This window comes from Aquarana catesbeiana, linkage group LG04 (assembly GCF_042186555.1).
Source record: "Aquarana catesbeiana isolate 2022-GZ linkage group LG04, ASM4218655v1, whole genome shotgun sequence".
In the NCBI taxonomy this organism is placed as follows: Eukaryota; Metazoa; Chordata; class Amphibia; order Anura; family Ranidae; genus Aquarana; species Aquarana catesbeiana.
Window position 1 is genome coordinate 276,652,517 of NC_133327.1, and position 20,782 is coordinate 276,673,298.

At 39.9% G+C, this 20,782-nt stretch overlaps 1 protein-coding gene across 2 annotated transcripts in view; it reads right to left on the bottom strand.

Annotated features, from left to right (window-relative positions):
• EPHB3 (EPH receptor B3) overlaps nt 1–20,782 on the bottom strand; it is a 60,433-nt gene that overhangs the window by 17,937 nt on the left and 21,714 nt on the right. For both annotated transcript variants that reach the window (XM_073626619.1, XM_073626618.1), the window contains exons 2-4: nt 1,442–1,506; nt 417–1,089; nt 81–236 (exon numbers count right to left, since the gene is read on the bottom strand). In XM_073626619.1, coding sequence (XP_073482720.1) covers nt 81–236; nt 417–1,089; nt 1,442–1,506 — 894 coding nt within the window. The remainder of the gene's footprint in view (nt 1–80; nt 237–416; nt 1,090–1,441; nt 1,507–20,782) is intronic.

Sequence of the window (20,782 nt, forward strand, 5' to 3'; positions counted from 1 at the left end):
ATGCATGTAGTATTTGACCAAACCACACTTTCAATCCATTTGCTATATTAATCATTCACACCACAGCTTTATGTTCTTACATGTGCATGGAGTTTCAGGTGTCTCTACATCAGCTCTATAGAATCCAGCAACACAGACGCAGATATTTGTTGCAGAAGAACTTGCTCGGCTGTTAGAAGGACAAGGAAGACAGGGCCCTTCTCCTTGCTTGGACTTGTATGTACTTCGGCTGCAAGCTGGCAAACAGAATTTAGAGGTCAACAAATAGCAGCATAAAAACAAAAACCTAACATGCAACTGAAGCATGTTATCCCACATATCTACAACAATTCTATTTCTCTGCATGTAGTGGGGACAATTAACACCCCTTTCAGAGAAGCCTTAGTAATAAAAATAAGCATCATAAATGAAATTACCTTGGCACTGTGTGTTCTTTGCAGCCGCCTCATAACCAGGTGCACATGTGCAGACACCTACAGGTACCATCCATTCCCCATCGCCATTGCAATATAGCTTGAGTGGGACAGAAACCTCCAGGGCATTAGGTACACAAGCTCCAGGGGCAATCACCAGTGAGGTGGGCTCTGCGCCCGTCAAGGTCTCTGGAAAACTTGCAAATCCAGCTACTGTTCGTGGACACTTCTTGTAGAAAACACGTACTGAGATTAAAGAAACACAAGCCCCCAAATCCTGAAATGCCAAATAAAAACCAGCACGGGACAGCGGGCCAAAACTTCGAACTTTGGTGTTTACACGAGCTGAGTCACGACTTGAGAAACTCTCATCAGGTGCAATGGTATCCACTTTAACATATGGATTCTCCATCCAAGAGGGACTTTCAACTGATGCCGAATCAGTGTCAGATTCATAGTAAAATAAATTAAAAGTTTCTTTGCAGGATCCTGGAATGTTTGGAAGGCTATTACAGTCTCGTACAGTAAACTTCAACTCCACATAGACACGCTGTACATCCTTCCTTGGGATAAACTGCGTCCGAAGCCAATTGTTTTGATTTGTCATCTGCACATTACACACCTGATAAGTCCGTATCGGGTTTGATGCATCGTCATATCCACTCACTTCTTCCCACTACATCGAGAAAAATAAACTCTCATTACTTTTTGTGTAAAAGCACTATATATTTGGTATGAAAATAAGCACATGGGGTTACCATGCGATTTGTTTGCACACGTCTAAACTTCTCTAGCTGCACCAAAATAATTTGTATGAAAAATGAAAAATGTGCATAATTCAGAACACCAAACGTTTGATCAAAGCATGTTCGTGGTTAACTTAACAGCTTGGGACTGCATGAACTTAAAACGAAAAAGTTCTTGAAATGACTAACTTGACGATAGGCTGTGTTTGATAGTTATGAGAAAACATTAAATTTTGGGAGAAAACATGGTTTGGATACATAGAAAGATATTACCATACTTACACCGGATTCTGGATGTACAACCCAAGCCAGCTCAGATGTTGCCCATCGCGTGTCCAGCAGAGTCTCTACACAAATAAAATTTAAAAAACACATACCGTTAGAAATAGACATAAAAAAAAAAAAAAAAACCCCATACACAAACCCTCCTAACCCATTATTTTTTATTTCAAAGTTAGGCTAAGGCTAGGTTCACACTACTGCATCTGCATTTTCAAAAATTCCCACTAAAGTCTATAGAGCCAAAAACATACAAAAAAGTAAGTGTGTGAACCTTTTTCTGAGTCACACAAAAGTGCATTGAATGAGTGAAAATGTGCCCCAAAGACAATGGGATTCCTCTTGTCATGCATTGCCAGGCGGCAAAACGCACGGAGTTAACGGGGACTAAACTTCAACTGCTACTTGGGTGAGGGTTTGTATAGTAGGGAGTAAAATGTAGTATGCCTTCAGGCATTTTGCTCAGATACTATGAAACAGGCAAACCAAAAAATGTCAAATTGCTTCTAAGGCGCTTTCGTATTCATATTAACTTATAGGGGAAAGAAAAGCAGCTCAGAGACCACAGACCTGTAGAAACTCTAATAAAAGTGACTGGGAGCTTACATAGGAAGGAGAATGGTGGGTGCAGGGGAGAAAAGCAATGGATGCATGTGCATCCGTGGGGGGGGGGGGGGGGGGGGGATAGATATTACCCCATTGCTGTGCTTTGCATGTACAAACCTTAGGTTCACTTTAAAGCACCCTTCAGCTCTAGCCTGTTCTAGCTTATTTAAAGCTACAGCTAGCACACCCATCAAGACTGGTATTCAACATTCCCAAACTAAAAATGAAGGCTGCTTTAAAAGCTTCAAGAAAGCTGCTAAGCCAGGATTAACCAATGCCAGTATGTTTAGGGCCCTTTTTTGTTCTACAAATTCTTTACTGTGCAGATGTCCCACCACATAAGCCCTGCACAGCTTTTAGTCCCAAATGAAATATTGTATGTAAGGAAAGTTGTAAGAGTATATGTATATATATATATATATATATATATATATATATATATATATATATATATATACACACACACACACACACACACACACACACACACACACACACACATATACATACACACACATACTGTGGCTACATGTGGAATTTCTTTATTATTATAAAAACCCTCAGTAAAAAGATACACTTTCCAGTTCATTAACAAAACGGCTTGTTTAAAGAAGACTCCACACTTCATCTGATACTGAAAGTGCACAGGCGCAGCTTATACATTCTATTTTTCTAGGACAGATCAGGTGGGGGTTAAAAATCTGTCACCTTGACAGGAAGTGAGAGGAAATCTCCCCAATGGAGGCACAGATGCAATAAAAACCCTGATGAAGGTGTTAACTATTCCCCACTATGCTAAGACTTTTTTTTTATTGGCATCTTGGTTCCTGTTGGGGAGATCTCCCCCAGTTACCTAATGTGTCTGAGGTCCATCAAATAAACCGGAAGACACAAATCTTTCACAGATTACAGAAAAGTGATGCTCTATATGGGTTACCAAGCTTGGTCCCAGACCACATCCAGGCGGCCTTTTGCTTGCCAACAGCTACATATGAAAAATATAATAGGGAAATAAATTTGAGATACATTTTTCTAGTGGGGACACACAACAAAAAGCCAAAAGGGGAAAGCAATGCTTTCTTATGGCTTCATGCAGCCCTAACACATGCAAAGCCCCTTTAAAGTCCACAAAAGGGTCAGTATACCTAGAAACAAAGAAACTCTTGGTGAATTCTGGTGCCTAAACATTAAAGCTCCCCTAACGTGGTTTTATTTTTTTGTAAAATGTCTCTTCCAGGGTTACCACTTGCCCTGCAGCTGATAGTCTTGATAAGGAAGTGTTAAGCCTTCTACCCACAATGAAAATATTGGACAATGATCATCTTTTTTTGCATGCTAGTCTCATATCGAAAACCAACAGGTTAAATAAAGTTCCGAAAATTCTTGTAATACAACTTCGGAAGTGATGTAATGTGTTGTGTTGTAAAGCATTCTTTCGTTTCCAAGCATGCGTGGTCTTGGTCTTCCAATTTTTTTCTGACAAATACTATATGGATTAAACAAAAATAGTATATTCTGGCATCCTATGAGATTATTTTTGGGTCTATCCTTTCGGATAATTTCACATGAGCTATCGCGATAGTCTCTCGAAAGCTGTGCACTAACAATCAGATGATTACACAATCGCTTCAAAGCGCAGTTTTTCGTCCCATTATTAGATCATGTGCATTAGGCAACACTCTTTCTGCATTCTACATAATGTAACATAATATATGGATATAAAAATGCAGAAACAAAATTGTATTTGTCCCTTAATGGCCATGGCAGGTGGATAATGGGGACATGGCTGCATCTGCACTACAGAGTACTCGAGAGAGCAAAAATAGTTGAGATGTAACCCACTGTAGCTGATTTACTAGGGACCTACTAAAGCAGTGGTCATCAACCCTGTCCTCAGGGCCCACTATCAGGCCAGGTTTTATGTATTACCTTGGGGAGATACAGACTAGAATACGGCAATCACTGAGCAGCAAATGATATCACTTGTGATGTATTTCAGTTATCTTGCAAATCTGGCCTGTTAGTGGGCCCTGAGGACAGGGTTGATGACCACTGTACTAAAGGACTAGGATTGTCCACAGCAAAATTAATGTTCACTGAGCTTAGGAAAGAACATGAAGCTGCTTTCAGTTTGAATAACTAATTATGTACAAGGGAAAAAAAAAAAAAAAACACACGTCTGGATTTTTGTTTGCATTTGATTGCATGTGACTGGATGAGTGAAATGAATACAGCTTCGAGATATTTTCTAAGCTCAGTGAACATTTACTTTGCCAAGTCAATATTCACTGTTGCTAAATGAACTGCCTGTACTCCTTTGGTAGACCAACCTGTCTCCACCAAACACTAGCTTATTACCTGTTGGGTGCTCTGACCTGTCTGAGTCACATCAGTTTCCTCATAAAAAGAGACAATAGGACTAATGCAGTCAGTTCGCTCTAGAAAAGCCTCCCACACAGACAGCTTCGGAAAGTCAGCAATCCTTCCGTAAAAAAAAAAAAAAAAAAAAAGAAAAGAAAAGAAAAAAAAAGAAAAAAAAAAAAAGCAGAGGATTGATCACACAGTGCTACTAGAGAAAGTCCATCAGCAAACAAATGTCTTACATCAGTCTTCCCAAAAACCCTTCCATATATTATGAGCAGCTAGAGCCACCGTCACATTATGAATTTATGATTTTCAGGTTAATATTCTTCTCGGAATGCAAGCCAGAGCATTATGCCAGAAGGGAAAAATAAAACCACTTCACTCGCTGGAGTTACTCATAGGCATATTCTATAAAAATAAAGTGTGGAGGTGATGCCCATAGCAACCTTACTGTTTTGATCTTGTGAAAAAAAAAAAAAAAAAAAAAAACGCAAAAAAAGTGTTCAAGTCTGTGCCAATGATATAGTCAGCACTTCCCCTGTAAATTTATAAAACCACTACCCAGAATATTACTTGATCTATATGAATCAGCCACGCAGTTCGGTTTTAAGTATTTATGAGAATTTCTAAAGAATTTAAATATTTGGAGGATTTGTTTTCTGTCAATGCAATGCGAGTAAACTCTAAATCAAAACAAGTTAACAATCACTGCATAATGAGGTAGACTTTCTAAAGACGGATTAATGGTTCATTTACACATGTGCACTTTCCAGCTGCTTTCCATGAATTTAAAAAAGAATGGTAATCAGATGAAATCCACAAATGCTAATCTATGGCACCACTTCCATGTCTGAGAGCGCCAATAGAATATTTTTTTTTGTCTCAAGTGGTTATGCTTTCCTCCGACTGATTATGAAAAACATATCCAAAAACACACCTAAAACAGAAATGTAGCAAAACTTAACCGCAAACAAATATCTAATACGTGCAAAGAAAAGGTACTGTTCACGGAAACCAATCAGAATTCCCCCTTTACTGTCCTGGTGATTGTGCAAAAAAAAAAAATGGCGGCAAGCATTTGACTGACTGCTAGACATAGCAGTACTCTTCTTTTCGGTCAGTCTCCATAACACTATATGCGTTTGTTTCTGAACTTCTTTTCTCTACTATGCAAGTCAGTGCAAAGCAAAAGCAACCTGAAGCAGTACAATGAACCCCAAAAAAAGCTTGAAGCAACTCATAAGTACCTGAAAGTGTATTGCATTTGGCCTGCTTTTGACTTTGGTGCTCATGTACATAAACACTATGGGTCAGGGTGGATATAAATCAAATGATTTTAATTAAAAAAAAAAAAAAAAATCTGATTTTTTTTATTTAAAATTTTTTTAAAAAAAAGCTTTGGATTAAAAATCTACGTAAAAGACAGTTTTCTATTTGAGTTTATTCAGCATTATAGGGAGCTTCGTTATGTAGCATGAGGCTGTATATTCTGCATTATTTACATTTTTGGTAAACTCATTCAATGAATCTGAGCTATGAAAGCTGAGATAACATGCTCTGCATTGATACATTCACACAATTTCACAGTAACCATGAGATAAAACAAAGTTCAGGAATATTCTTTTATCCCATGGTTTTGCAAATCTATGTACACTGCCAACTGTATGATTGAATCGGTTCGGATATCGCTGTTTTACTAACCTGACAGTTTATTATTCTAAATAGGAAACCTTCATTTTGTTTGCAAATATTAAAGATTATAACTACCAGCAAGAATAAGTCCTTATATTTAAAGAGCACCTGTCATTTCAGATCCATCATGGCAGCACCTGTTAGCAGGCATTCACTCACCTTGTGTCACTGCCGCATCACCAGCCGTCCCTTTAAAGTGAATGGGACAGTTGGTGAGTCAACAGCGGGTCAGAGGAGAAGCCGCTGCGGGACAGAGATGACAGTTGCTCTTTAAAATTATGATTTAAAATCGAGTTGATTTAAATCAAGCTATTTTACTAGCGATTTAAATAATGGATTTAAATCAAACCCACCCGGTTATGGGTGCAGACCAAATGCAACATGCCCACTTGACATCTGGGCCTTATATGTCAATGTATCTTGATGTCTGACAGTCTGTGTTACAAGAATTTATCAGAGTCAAGCATTTTTTGTCATTTTCGTTTCAGGTTGGGAAGCTTGTCTTCTGTAAACTGGAGCTTGCAAATTAATCTCAGACAGCAGTGCAGAATAGCAAGGAAGCTCAGAGCAAGTAATAACAGATCTTTCTACTTTGTCCAGTGAGGTCAAAGTACATGTTCACATTTATAAGTAAAAGTTTATAAAAGTATTTAAAAATATGTTTTGCAAATAATTATTCAATGCAAATCGATAAAAAAACATAAAATTGCACACAGCAACTGGTCACATTATACCTCAAAAGAGAGGCCATCACCTTTGTGAATAGGATTTGAGGAGAGCAGTCATTCCCAGACTTTTACAGCATGTTCGGTCCAAGGCAGTGAATATAGGGGGTTATTTACTAAAGGAAAATCCACTTTGCACTACAAGTGCAAACTACAAGTGCAAAGTGCACTTGGAAGTACAGTCGCTGTAAATCTGAGCGGTAGATCCAAATCATGTGCAAGCTAAAATGCTGTTTTTTTTATTTTCCTTGCATGCCCCCCTCAGATCTACAGCGACTGCACTTCCAAGTGTACTTTCAGTGCAATTTCAAGTGCACTTGTAGTGCAAAGTGGAGTTGCCTTTAGTAAATAACCCCCATAATCATTTTCACGGTTTCAAAACCAAGTAGCACACAAGTGGGAAAATGGTGTGTTTTGTTTAAAGCTAGTTTTTCGAGAAACCGATAAGTGTGTACCGTAGCTAAAATACATATGGAAACCAATTTAGGCCTCACGCACACTGGACGTTTTTTACAGCTGCTCCTAGGGGCGTGTGGAAGGTTTTTTTCCCTGCCTTAGCTCCCCTGCATGTTAAGCCTATGTGTCATGCACACACAGGCTTTTAGTAGCGGTTCGTGGCAGGAGCTTTTAGGAGGCAGAAAAAAATCCACCACCAGTGCGTCCAGTAGCAGAATTTGGGCAGAAAAAACACTTGACACTGCTGCCAATTCCGCCTAAAAAGCATTTAGGCGCGTTTAGTGCTTGAGCATTAATTCATTTCTGGCCAATTAAATTAATGGCCAAGAACTTGAGGCCTGTTAAAGCTCGTAAAAGGTTGAGATGCTTTTACAAGAGTCAGGCATTTTTTCTGCAAAAGTTACATAAACATCCTGTGTGCATGAGGCCTTAAAATCCAAAGTTTTGTATTTCTCTTCCGGTGGTTCCCTGCCAGAGAAGAGAACCCAACTAAATCCTTGAACTCCAATGTGGATGTAATTCTTGGTCAAAAACACACCAATGGCCCTCATTAGTCAAGCTATTGTAAACCATGCTTCCAGAGGAAACGAATAGTGGCAAATTAATCTCCTGCCTACAATGACCGCCAGTGTAAGAGGACATTTCAGTGTTTACTGTCTGAATGTGTTTGCTAGCCACTATCATTTTATTTTATAATTGAGTAGACCCATTCTTTAGGTCCAGTTCATACCCAACTGATTTAAAGCGCACTTCCCAAGGTACTTCAACACTCAAAATCAAGATTTCAGTTATATTCAAGGGTGCATGTTCACACCTGAGCATTGTGTAGTTTGAAGCTTGTCGCTCATGAAGTACACAAGCTTCGTTGATGTAAAAGTTGTGCGTTTTTAGACTTCGATGGGAAAGGTTGAAAAACCACGTAAAAGTTTTTCATGCGATTTCTTGCCTTCTAGTAACTAGCTTTTCTATTGGCTAAAACAAACACTCAAATCTGAAAAATACATGTACAAATGCACATAAATAACTGCTCCAGAAATGCTTTAAAAGGCTCAAGCATGAACACAGCCTTATTTCTTTATTTAAAACTCTGTGCAACCTACCAAGTACTTGTGTTATGAGCTGAAAGTCTAAACATTTTGGTGGGGGGTTCGCCGAGACCTAACATTTCAAGGGCTCCCATGTGGTAAAAAAAAAGCGGAGAAAAATGTGCATTGTACAAAGAAGGAACAGCAGCAAATGGGTGGCTCATCCCTTTGTTAACTCTTGTCCTTTTGGCCTTTCCTCTGCCAGCAGATGAGCACTGCAGTACAACCCAACTGGCTTCTTACAGGGTTCTCAAGAAGGTGGAATCAAGACAGATGATTTCTATATACACAGTTGTATATATAAAAAAAAAAAATACTCATCGCATGTAGGGGGTAGACAACTAATTTATTTGTCCATTTTACATCTGGCTAGAGTTTAGCCATTTTCCTTTATCGCTGTAGAGTTCCCTTATAAGGTTGTTTTCTGTCAAGTTGCATTCATTACCAGCTTCAGCAGATGGCGTATACACTATAACAAATGGCACAGGCAGCGTGCAGCATTTAGGTGCCACAAATAGGACCGACTGCTGAGAGAAGACTATCTGATCTCTATTTACTAGTCAGTGAAAAATACAAAATGTAATGAACTGTGTCCAAGGATTTGCCAGGGAGCTATAATTTGATCCAATCAGGAAACTTGTAAGTTAGCTTCCAGGGTTTCGCATTTTACAAAGTCACCACATCCATCATGAAGAATACAGAAGAGAAACCCAGTCTACTTCGTTTTACAAAAAACAGATATGTTACATGCAGAATACCAAATTCAGAAATAGTAAATCAAGATCTAAGAATAGACAATCCAAATACATCAATAGCTGACCATCGGTGCCAAAAACTTCAGAATCTAAGCCATAACATAAAAAAAATTAAAAAAAAATAAAAAACTCCCCAATACACAGAAACCCAAAATTGGGTTATTTAACAAGGTAGGTAGCCAAAACTGCAGAGACTGCCTATACATAGTGCATTAGGCAACCAGACCTCAGCTGGTTATGATCAACGATGATGGAAGACTTTAATCCTTTTTTTGCCAATTCAGACTCTTACTGATTAAACCTGAAAATGTTAAATATAAAAAAAAAAATAAAAAAAAAGGAAAATGTTGGTTCATTCTTACTTTGTAGAAGCAGAAGTGTGGGAATTAATTTGCTTATGCACAAAATTCCGTGTGCAGAGGGGAAGCGAGTATTTGCATTTATATGCCATTCTGCACATTCCAGGCAAGCTTCTCAGTATTATCCATAGACAGCACTGCACCCGCTTATACGGACTCTGTCCTTTAATGAAAAAAGAGTTTTCTGAGATCTTAAACATTGTTTGCATCCCATGCATGGTCTTGCATGACTGGGCCAAAAAGATTTTTCAATGCACAGGATTCAAATGATCACAGTTGGGGACCTCTGTCAAAGAAAAAAAAAATATCTACTGGGTGGCTGAATTTTGTCAATGATCTACTGTTCTCTGCTGATTCAGATAAGTTGGAGCCAAGCTGCACTGCCTATGAGGAGTGACGTGGAGGTTGCCTGAGTGTGCATTCTGACAAAAATTTTACACATTTAATTTTTCCTGCAGTGATTTTAGGAGACATACCCATAAATGTCACTCCTATTCCAAATACTAGTATCTCTCAGGTATGCAATCAGTCATTCCACAGAAATCTAAAATGACTGCCATGACCATGTCACATCTAGAAACTTCACTGTTGTACAGAGACCCTATTCCAATGAGCTGAACATCGTGTTCCACAACTTCAATTAACATTTGTGCTAGCTTTGACTCAAAGCTGATGTATATGAAACAAGGTTAACAAAAAATAAATAAATAAAATAAAAAAAAGCTACATTTTGGCACTGATTTGATATGGAATGACCCATCCAGTAAGCACAGCATGTTTAATGAAAACGGAAAACTGCTTTTCCTCCCTGGCGACTTGCTCTTTATGAAAATTAAGCAAGGAAAGTTAACCTTTAGCCTCAACCAAAGGAAATGCGCTTCAGGGAAATTATCATAAAAATAATATTTGCACATTTAAATCACAAGAAGGCAATTAGCATGAATGGCCTGTGACACAGTTATCTTAAAACAGAATATACATTATACAGACTATCTTGCGCGCACACACTGGAAATCGATCCAATAGATCCAATGGGTAAATAGATCCAATAGATCGTTTTTTATTGTGATTGACCAACTGCTGTTCCCACACATTAGTGCTCCTCTAAGACCCCTTTCACACTGGGGCGGTTTGCAGGCGTTATTGCGCTAAAAATAGCGCCTGCAAACCGCCCCTAAACAGCCTCCGCTGTTTGTTCAGTGTGAAAGCCCGAGGGCTTTCACACTGAAGCGGTGCGCTGGCAGGAGAAGAAAAAAAATCTCCTGTCAGCCGCTTCTTTGGAGCGGTGAAGGAGCGGTGTATTCACTGCTCCTAAACCGCTCCTGCCCATTGAAATCAATGGGACAGCGCGGCTATAGCCGCGCTATATGAGGGGTTTTAACCCTTTTTCGCCCGCCAGCGGGGGGTTAAAACCGCACCGCTAGCAGACGAATACCGCGGTAAAACAGCGCTAAATATAGCGCTGTTTTACCGCCGACGCCCCCTACCACACCAGTGTGAAAGGGGCCTAAGGAACATTCCAATTTTTACAAGCAGTGGTCAAGTTTGGCTGTCTGTGACCAGTCTGAACATAGACTACTAGAAGGAAGCCAACCTGTTTCAGCTCAGGGGCCAACGTCAAAGTAAGAAGAACCAGCTTATTTTCAAGAAGTGTGAGGAAACAGCACAGAAATTTAATTTTTAACTGAACTTGTGGGAAAACTTAAAGCAGAAGTAAACTCATAGATTTAACAGTTTAAAAAAAACAGTTACATTTCCAGGACATGTTGGGAATGTAACTCCTATTGGAGGTGCTCTCAACCAAACTGTCAAACCATCCAATGGCTGGTGTCATAACTGATCAAATGTGCGGCATCATGGCAGTTGAGGATTAAACAGAGGCCAAGATGGCAGCTTCCTTGGCTGAAAACAATAGGAGGGTTTACCTCCACTTTAACAAGCCAACAAATGTTGGATAACTGACAGATCAGCCGTTCTCCTATGCATCATCCTAGTATAGCCCAGAGCCCTCCCAAAAAACCAATGCAAATTTGGACTTTCTAGAAGGCAGTAAAACTTGAACAGGGACCCCACCACCTTCCCTGAGGCAACGCTTGGACTTACTAATAGGCTGAGCAGACACTAGTGTGGAAGGTTCCCTATTCACAACAAAAGAAGTAAAGGTGTTTCAGCAGGAAGGTAGAATGTAACAGACTGCTTAGGCTGTCAAATGTGCATTAGTCACTAGTTTACATATTTCCATATTAGGCCTCATGCACACAGGACGTTTATTTCAACTGTTAGAAGCCAACAGCATTTGTGCAGAAAAAGATGTCTGGCGCTTGTAAAATTGTCTGAAGCTTTTACAGTCTGTTAGACATGTTTACTGGCATCAAGCTCTTGGGTGTTAATTTATTTCATTGGCCAGAATAATTTATGCACTGGCATTGGGGTTTTTTCCTGCCACTAAACGCTGCTAAAAGTCATGCACACATAGGATAACAAAGAGGGAAGTTTAGAGGCATCAGATGCCCCTAGGAGCAGCTGTAAAAATGTCCAGTGTGGACAAGGGCTTAAAGTGGAGTTCCACCCATTTAAAAGTCAGCAGCTACAAAAAGTGTAGTTGCTGACTTTTACTAAATCAGACGACACTTACCTGTCCCACGGTCCAGCGATGTAGTCACACAAAACCCCGCTCCTCTTCCCCTCCTCTCTGCGGCGCCGGCAATCTGTGGGCACCCAGCTGTGGCTTCACAGCCAGGCTCATACTGCGCATGTGCGAGCTGCGCGCTATGAATGGCCAGGAAATCTTCTGGGACCTGTGACGTATCCCAGAAGATTGGAGGGAGCCAGAGGAGAAAGTGGGAGCTTGGTGCCCTTAAAAACTGGATAAAGAAAATCACATGCCAAATGTGGCATGTCAGGGGGTCACCATCACTTAAAGCGGAAGTTCCATTTTTGGGTGGAACGCCGTTTTAAATGGACAATGTACTGTAATTTGTTTCTTTCATTATAAATCAATACTTAAAAAATAAATTAAAAATTCAAAGCTAATCATCTGTCTTTAACATTTGACAGAAGCAGCCATTTTTTTGACAAGTTGAAACGAACAAGTGGTTTCCATGTCCGTAAATGGTTACTTTCATCACTTTTCTGACACAGAACACAGAAGCCCCACTTACAACTTGTGTAACCAGCTCACCGCTTTTCCCAGAAGTCTGCACAGACCTGGAAGTCAAATTAGAGCCATAGTCTGCTACAGAAGGTTAATTTTTATGTGACATGGTCTAAAGCGTTCAGCAAGCTTTGTTAAAGCTTTTAAAGTACCATTCAACTCCAGTTTGTAAATATTGAACACAGATCCTAATGGCAATGTGAATGGTCACTTTAAGCAAGCTGCTAGCACGCTTCAGCAGGTCTTGAAGCTTGTGGAAAACCTGCTGAAGCCTGCTAGCAGCCTGCTTAAAGTGATGATCAACACTCCCATTACTGTGTTCCACATTTACAAACTGGAGTGGAATGGTACTTTTCAACAAAGCTTTCTGAAAACTATGCAGATGCTTTGTCAAAGCTTGCTGTTCACACTGCTCTTAATCTTCCTGAAGCCTGTGCAAAAACAGGCCTAAAGACGGCTAAATTTATGCCTTGTTCTTCTTAAGATATTAAAAGTACTGAGGCGGTATTAATGAAGGCAAAAGGTTAACATTTAGCATTCAGGTTGAGAAAGGACATGCTAATGCAAACATCAATTTTGTCAAAACGAGAGGAAGTTACTCTTCTGCAATAAACATTTTCTAAATCCTTAGGTGTAGTATACAGTTGACCCTGAGATTTGTTTTTTTGGTTTTTTCAAAAGCTTAAAATTTCAAATTTTATTAGTTTAAAATGTTAAGTATTTGTGTAAGCAGCCTTCTTACTGTCATTTAGAGATAGTAAAATGTAGCCGTGTTCCCTGAACTGTCTTAATCTTTCTCTTCTACAGCCAGAATGGCATCTTGAGCTGTGAGGAGAGGGGAATTTTAAGAGCGTACTTTAGAGTTTATCTTGTTATCTGTGGCCCAGTGGGATTATATTCAAATTTTATCCTGGTGACACGGGGAAAAGAAATAGGGCTCGGTTCACACCTAAACTGGCCGCGGATCGCACAGCAATGCTGTCCGTCCCTGTTCTCCATTTCAGGGTCGAATCAGGGCAGAAGCTTTACCTGAATTTGGCGCTGAAACAGAGGCAAAGATACACAGAGTTTCTATGCAGTGCGCTCCGCAGCCGCCCCGGAGACATGTCAACCTGAGCCATAGAAAGCCGGTCACATTCTCCTGCTAAGCGATTTGGATGCCGGGAAATCTCGCATCCAATTCGCATAGGTGTGAACCCAGCCTGAGGGGAAATAAGTATACAGAAATAGAATAGGCCAGACAGTAATGTTCCAACTCTTCCCCAAACTACTGAATAAATCAAAGAATGGTAAAATTCTCCTAGAGGGCAAGTTCGCCTCCTCCTTTCTACATAGCTTCTGGTATGGATAAGAGCAATTCACTGTGCTGCCACTGACCAATCAGAATCGCTCTGACCCATCCTGGAACCACTGCAGAAAGAAGGGGGATAAAGGGCTGGGATTTCAAATTCCTGAACTGCAACACCAGCTGTGCGGGCTGACAGCTCATCACCCATGGAAATAAGTACAGCAGGAGTGGTTGGATGTGAGAGTACTGTACGGGTGCGAGTTCACTTTTGTTGTTTCTTAAAAGGTGGACTTACACTATAAAATGTCTTTCCAGTATCATAGCCACGTTTAATAAAATCTCCACTTTGTTTTGTAATGTACTCCCATTAACACAAAAAAAAAAAAAAAAAAGTGTAAAAAAAAAAAAAAAAATATCTTACGTTACTTGTTTTTTTGGAGCAGGATTATACATAGGATTCAACAGGCAGCTTCAATTGTTCAAAATTACAATGGGCAGATTGGTTTAAAAGTGCATTGTCACAACTCAAGCCTTGACACCTTTAACCCTTTGTTAGCACAGACCGTGCTTATCTACTTCACCAAGAAAAATGTTATCTGCCAGCACAGTACAGACAGGGCAAATTATGGTCATGTAAACTCCCCAGCACCCCAATAAGCATAACATATAAGGGGAAAGAGCAAGTAAAAAGGTAAGCGGCATATTTATTTATTTATTTTTAAAGTTATGCTATGTGAATGGAAACATGTAACAAATATAAAGTAGGTGTTATAATTTGGCTGGAAAAGTGGAAATAAACTTTAATAAGGACATGAACAGCAATACTGAAGTTGTAACTGTACCCCCTCTTTGTCCAAACACTCTGTACAAAATTATCCTGAAGTTTGGCTTTAAATGACTCCTTTTGTACCAGACAGGCAGATCTAAATCAAATCTCACATCTTTATGGTCTTATTTTACTGTCTTCTGGTATGAGATTGTGTTCCGGAATAACAAAAAGGGTAAAGCTGGAGTAACGGGGCTAACCAGTACTGATGCTTCCAACTGTACAAACAGATTTGGTGACAAAAAATAAAATAAAAAAAGTTCTATATACAGTATACGTGGAATGTGTTCAGGCAAACATTTTAATGCAGAGAACCTGCCAAAGGAAGCTCTAGGAGGAGCTGAACACACTGAGGTTTAGGTCACAAATCACTGCCAGCAAGAACGTTCTGCGATTGGCTGCAGCAGTTTTTTCCAGTTTATTGCAGAGAAAAACGTCTAAAATTCATTTGTGATGGGTTGCTATGAGCTAAAACACTAACACGTCATGTCAGGAAATAACCCCTTAAAATGTTACTTAATATAGCAATGAATCTATAGAGCATACCGTGTAGGATAGACAAAAGTACTAATCTTTCTCGCACTGTGACTGGAAACTTATAGATGCAGGTAATTGCAGTTAATGATATTAAACTACAATTTCAAGTATATAAAGTGGAAGAATTCAAGAAATCTAATCCTCTGCCTATGGATACAATTTTCCCCCATGAAATATGGGCTTCGAAGTAATTTACTGCATGTGGAAAAGTACAGTTAGCCAGACATCTGTATGCAATACATACATTCACAAAATGACCAAGGTTGTCAGGAATCCCATTGTTTGTATTTATATAGAACTGGAACACATTTGGCGCTATAAACATATGCAAATAACGATATCTCGATCTCGGGGGGAACTTTATCTCCAACGTGCACATGTCACTTCAGAAAGGAACAAAAGAAATAAATTAAGAAAGATTAAAGTAAACCATAGACCTATTCTTTACTTTTATGATTCTGGATCTGGAAATACTATACTCCTAACAGCTATAAGGTACATTTACACAACATGCGGGGATGCTTTGGCTTTTTTATTTTACCGCATGGGCCTCATTGCATTTGATTTTGAAAACTGTCAGATACAGAAGTCAACAGACGGCGTTTTCTTTTGAAAGCAATTGCGATGAAAAATGTATTTTCTAAGGCTAGCCATACATGTTAAGACTTAACATAGCTGGGCTGAACGAGATAAATTAACAGATTCCTCCATTCACAGCCAGCCAGGTATTGTAACCCAACAGCCTCTGCTCCCACAGCTGTCAGAATATCTGAACAGCGACTGCATTGGATTGGCTGCATTTCGCTATTTGTCTGCCCAGCTCCTTTGATTATATATATATATATATATATATATTTTAATACAATGTTTGTCAAGCCAGGTGGTTCTAACAGGGCCACCCACAGCTTGAATTTTGAGCTGCACATGGAAACAGGGAAAACTGTTTTTTTTTCGTTTTGGATAGGGGGAATTCCATTAACGTGGGCACTGGCAGCAATAAAAACTGAGAAGCGCACTAATCCCTCTGAACTCCATTTGTCCTGAAAGCAAAAGAAAATCCTAAATTTTGGGCTGCCCCCAGAAAAGAAAGGTAAAATCTTCCAATGGGGACACTAGTCCTGGTGACCTGGGAGCCATCAGGGAATTCCCTTAATTTACAGGGATTTCCCCTCACTTCCTGTTTGGCTATGGGACAGGAAGTGAAGGAAAATCTCGCCAATAGGACACAGATGGCGAAAATAAAATGTGACAGGGGTTATATTCCTCCCTTGCACTATCCAAAATGAAAGAAAAAAAAAAAAAAAAAGTTTTGCCTATAGTCTGCTTTACAAAAAGCAAGTATTCAATCATAGCTCACTATAATAGGTTGTGGTGTGAAGAGCAAGTGCAACTGTTACTAGTCGGTATTCTTACAGATGCCATCATGCTGCAAAAGTGTATCACAAGTTAGCCAAAGCTGCTCAGATTTAAAAAAAAAATAAATAAAATAAATAATATTTTGCCAAACCTACTGAATAACAAAAAAGTGAAGGGTTAGGCCCCTTTCACACTGGGGCGGAAGGGAGCGTCGGCGGTAAAACAGCACTATTTTTAGCGCTGTTTTACCGCGGTATTTGGCCGCTAGCGGTGCGGTTTTAACCCCCTGCTGGCGGCCGAAAAAGGGTTAAAACCACTCGTATAGCGCGGCTATAGCCGCGGTATAGCCGCGCTGTCCCATTGATTTCAATGGGCAGGAGCGGTGAATACACCGCTCCTTCACCGCTCCAGCGGCTGACAGATTTTTTTCTTCTCCTGCCAGCGCACCGCTTCAGTGTGAAAGCCCTCGGGCTTTCACACTGAACAAACAGCGGAGGCTGTTTGCAGGCGGTATTTTTAGCGCAATAACGCCTGCAAACCGCCCCAGCGTGAAAGGGGCCTTACTAAAGCATACTCTTGGTATTATTATTATAAAACAAACACAGCCAATTCTGAGCAGCAATGTTAGAGATGATCCATGGGCACAGATATCAGTTAGGCTGGATTCACACCTAGGCATTTTTTGTGCTTTTTGCATTTTGCAGATTTGCTCTACAGAACGTGTTTCATAGGAAACCATGTTAAATGGGCTGTAGTGCAAATCTGCAAAATGCAAAAAGCACAAAAAATGCCTAGGTGTGATTCCAGCCCAAGAATAACTTTTTTAATATACAAGTAAAAGATCGTACCAGTAGGTTTTAGGGTCTCTTCACGCCACCTGTTATGTTGCCTGAATGCATAACATGTTGCATTACCTGCATTAATATAAAACACTGATTTTTATGGCACATAAATGCAATGCCAATGCACAGCAATGGAAGGAAAACAAGGCCTGCACCTTTTTTCTTTGAGCATTACAGGACAACCTACAGCATGTGTGCTGAAGTGCAGCCCCACTGGCACCTACTGCACAAGCTTTGTGATTATATATGTACATGGAAAAGAAAACAAATGTAACCAGCACACCAAGGATCTCCAGAATGGGTCCAGAGCTTTAATCAGTCATCACAGATTGCAATCTGCTGTAATGATGTGATCACTGATTAAGGCCTGGTTCCCACCACTGCATTTTTTAGTGCATTTTCAGTTTTCCAGAAACACACTACAGTCCATTTAACGTGGTTTGCTATGGGTCACGTTGACATCTGGGCATTTTATGGAAAGGGCCTAGGGAAAAAAAAAAGAAAAAAGAAAAAAAAAAAAACACGATTTTTTTTTTTTTTTTGATGGACACCGCGCCAGTCTTGAGGAGTTGCGAGCAGGAGATTTTAGGTGAGGCCGCGGCGTCGGCCTAGTCCGCGAGGCCGGACTCCAGCTGACTAGGCCGAAGCCGTGGCCTCACCTAAAAACTCCTGCCCGCAGCTCCTCAGGACCGACACGGTGACCATCAAAAAAAAAAAAAAAAAAAAAAAAAAAAAAAAAAAAAACACCACACACACACACAACACCACCACACACCTCGATTCGAATCGTGATTTGAGTTTTTTAAAATCGCAGATTTTTTTTAGGAGAAAAATCGCCCAGCTCTAAAAGGGCCAGGGACTTTTTTCTGGTTTTTGGTTCCATAGACTTCAATGAATCTAAAACATGTATTGAAAAACGCGAAATGCAACTGGAATATACAAACAACAACCTACATTAGGTGTGAACCAAGCCCCAAGCTCTGGACCCACACTGGAGATCCTTGGTGTGCTGGTGACATTTGTTTTTTTGACTTGACTCACAGCACTCATTTATATGCACAGCCCTTTGTAAGGGAACATGTGCATTGGGATTAGTGCGTTGGATATATATGTACATAGGGGACCAGAGAGCAGGATTTCAGTTTCTAAATACATACTAATCAAAAAAAACAAAAAAACACAGGAGGCGTGAACCGTGCCCCAAAAAGAATTTGCAGCATTACAGGAAGTAGTGTACCAATAAGGATGATAAATTGGCAACCCATTTAATTGGTTTCTCCAAATTAAAGAAAAAAAGGATTAACAAATATTCTGACGTCAGAAGAGTCTATTCAGTAGGCAATGAGTAACAATCCCCATGGTATTGGTTGCTACAAGTTAGCACAACACTGGCCTTTGCATTGCCTAATTTATTTTTATATATATATATATATATATATATATATATATATATATATATATATATATATATATATATATCTCAATTTTCTGCTATGTGTCTCTGTGGTTAATAGTTTTTGATGAAAAATGCAGGATACATGCAATAAAAACATTGATGACTATTTAGAAATTGGTCAGAAAGCCACAAGCAGCCTTCAGACTGCTGCTGTTTCAGAAGGCTTTGTTATTCTTTTTTGTACAAGGATACTTTATTAGCATTACATTACATATGTGTTGCCAAAATACAATGAGGGGATTTACAAAGGGTTTGGTACAAGGCAGGAAGGGATGGGGGAAGGGGGGGTAAAGAAAGTTCTATCCTATGTCTAATCTTGTAGCAGATTGTGCTGCCATTACCAAAGCCTCTCCCCTTTCCTTACCATGACTCCTAGTCTGCCATGACACAATGACGTGGGAGGTCACGTATTTTGCCTTTCACACCCTGCAGCAAATAATTACTTGTAGAAGAGTTCCTAAACTGCGTGTTGCTAGTGATAATTACCAGTGTAGCAGGTCATGAACAAGCAAATGGCAATGGCTGAAGCAGCATATTTCCTTTTCGTCCTAAAAAGAATGTTGCAGTTCATAATTTTAAAAAAGAATTGTTATGGAGGGTTCCGATTGCCCATCGACCAAGGCCTCTAGGGGGAAATAAGCTTATCTCCCCAGCTGTGACACTTTCTCTTCTCTCAGATTCCAGCTGGGCATGTCTGAAATTTTGCAGGTGATAGTCATGATCCTGTATTTAGTATCTGTTCACATTTCCAGAATGTGACCGAAGTTTATGCCTTTGTTTAAAGCTCTTTTTTCCACAAGTGCTTGCCTCTGCTGGATTCATTTCCCTTTGTGCTGCATAAATGAGTTTCAGACCTTTCAGCCCCTGCTTGCCCTGCGATTTACACACTTCCTAATTTTATAGCCAAATCTTGTACATGTTTCACAAAAGCCAACTTGTGGAGCATAAAAAAAAAAAAAAAAAAAAAAAAAAAAAAAAGAAAAAAAGTTTGTCAGGTGTCACATGGCCATCAACCCCTGATTTAATTGTCCTTCAATAACATGTAGTTAAGATCATGGCAGGGGTGATTGAGAATGTGAAAACCGTGACCCAGTCTACAAAGTCTTGTCAAGATATGATTTAAATTAAACCGATTCCCCTTTAAAGCTTCCTCTCTCTGAGCCTGCATCTGTCTGGCTCTCTTACCATTGTCATTCATTACTTTCTTAACTTTCAGTAATTTGATATAATGATTCCCAGACTCCTTGACCTTGTAAATGTCATATTTTTATTAGAATCCTGCTATCCTGTCACCCCGACATTCTTCTCAGGAACGGCATACACTTGCCCACCATACAGACACACTTTATAAAATTACGCAATTCAGCCCTCTGAGGGATCTCTGCCCTCCTGACATGCGGCAAGACATGAAGCACATGGTGGACAGCGGAGAAGTAACTTTACACACACCGCACATAGGTACATGAACACTCTGCCCTTAGAAGTATTTCTTTTTACAACATAAGGTTTCTCTGTAATTTCTAGGCCTGGCTACGTTTCAAGTCGGACACATTTTTCTCATTAAAAAAGGAGGAAAAAAAAAAAAAAAAAAAAAGGAGAATAAAAAGAAAGGCTTGGATTTGGTGCAGATTGCTGTGTAAAACAGGGAAAGCTAATCCTAACACAGCCCCCTCCATCAGACAGTCCCGAGGGGACCCCCCCTCCCTACAGGACAGCTCAGCTCAGAAAAGGGCCCCTGTCAAGGGGGAGGTGTGGGCGCACTTGTACAAGGTTTGCAAGGCTTGTATTAAAAAACATGTATGTCTTTTTGTCTGCCCTTTGCCATGCTGAAATTTAGGCCCAA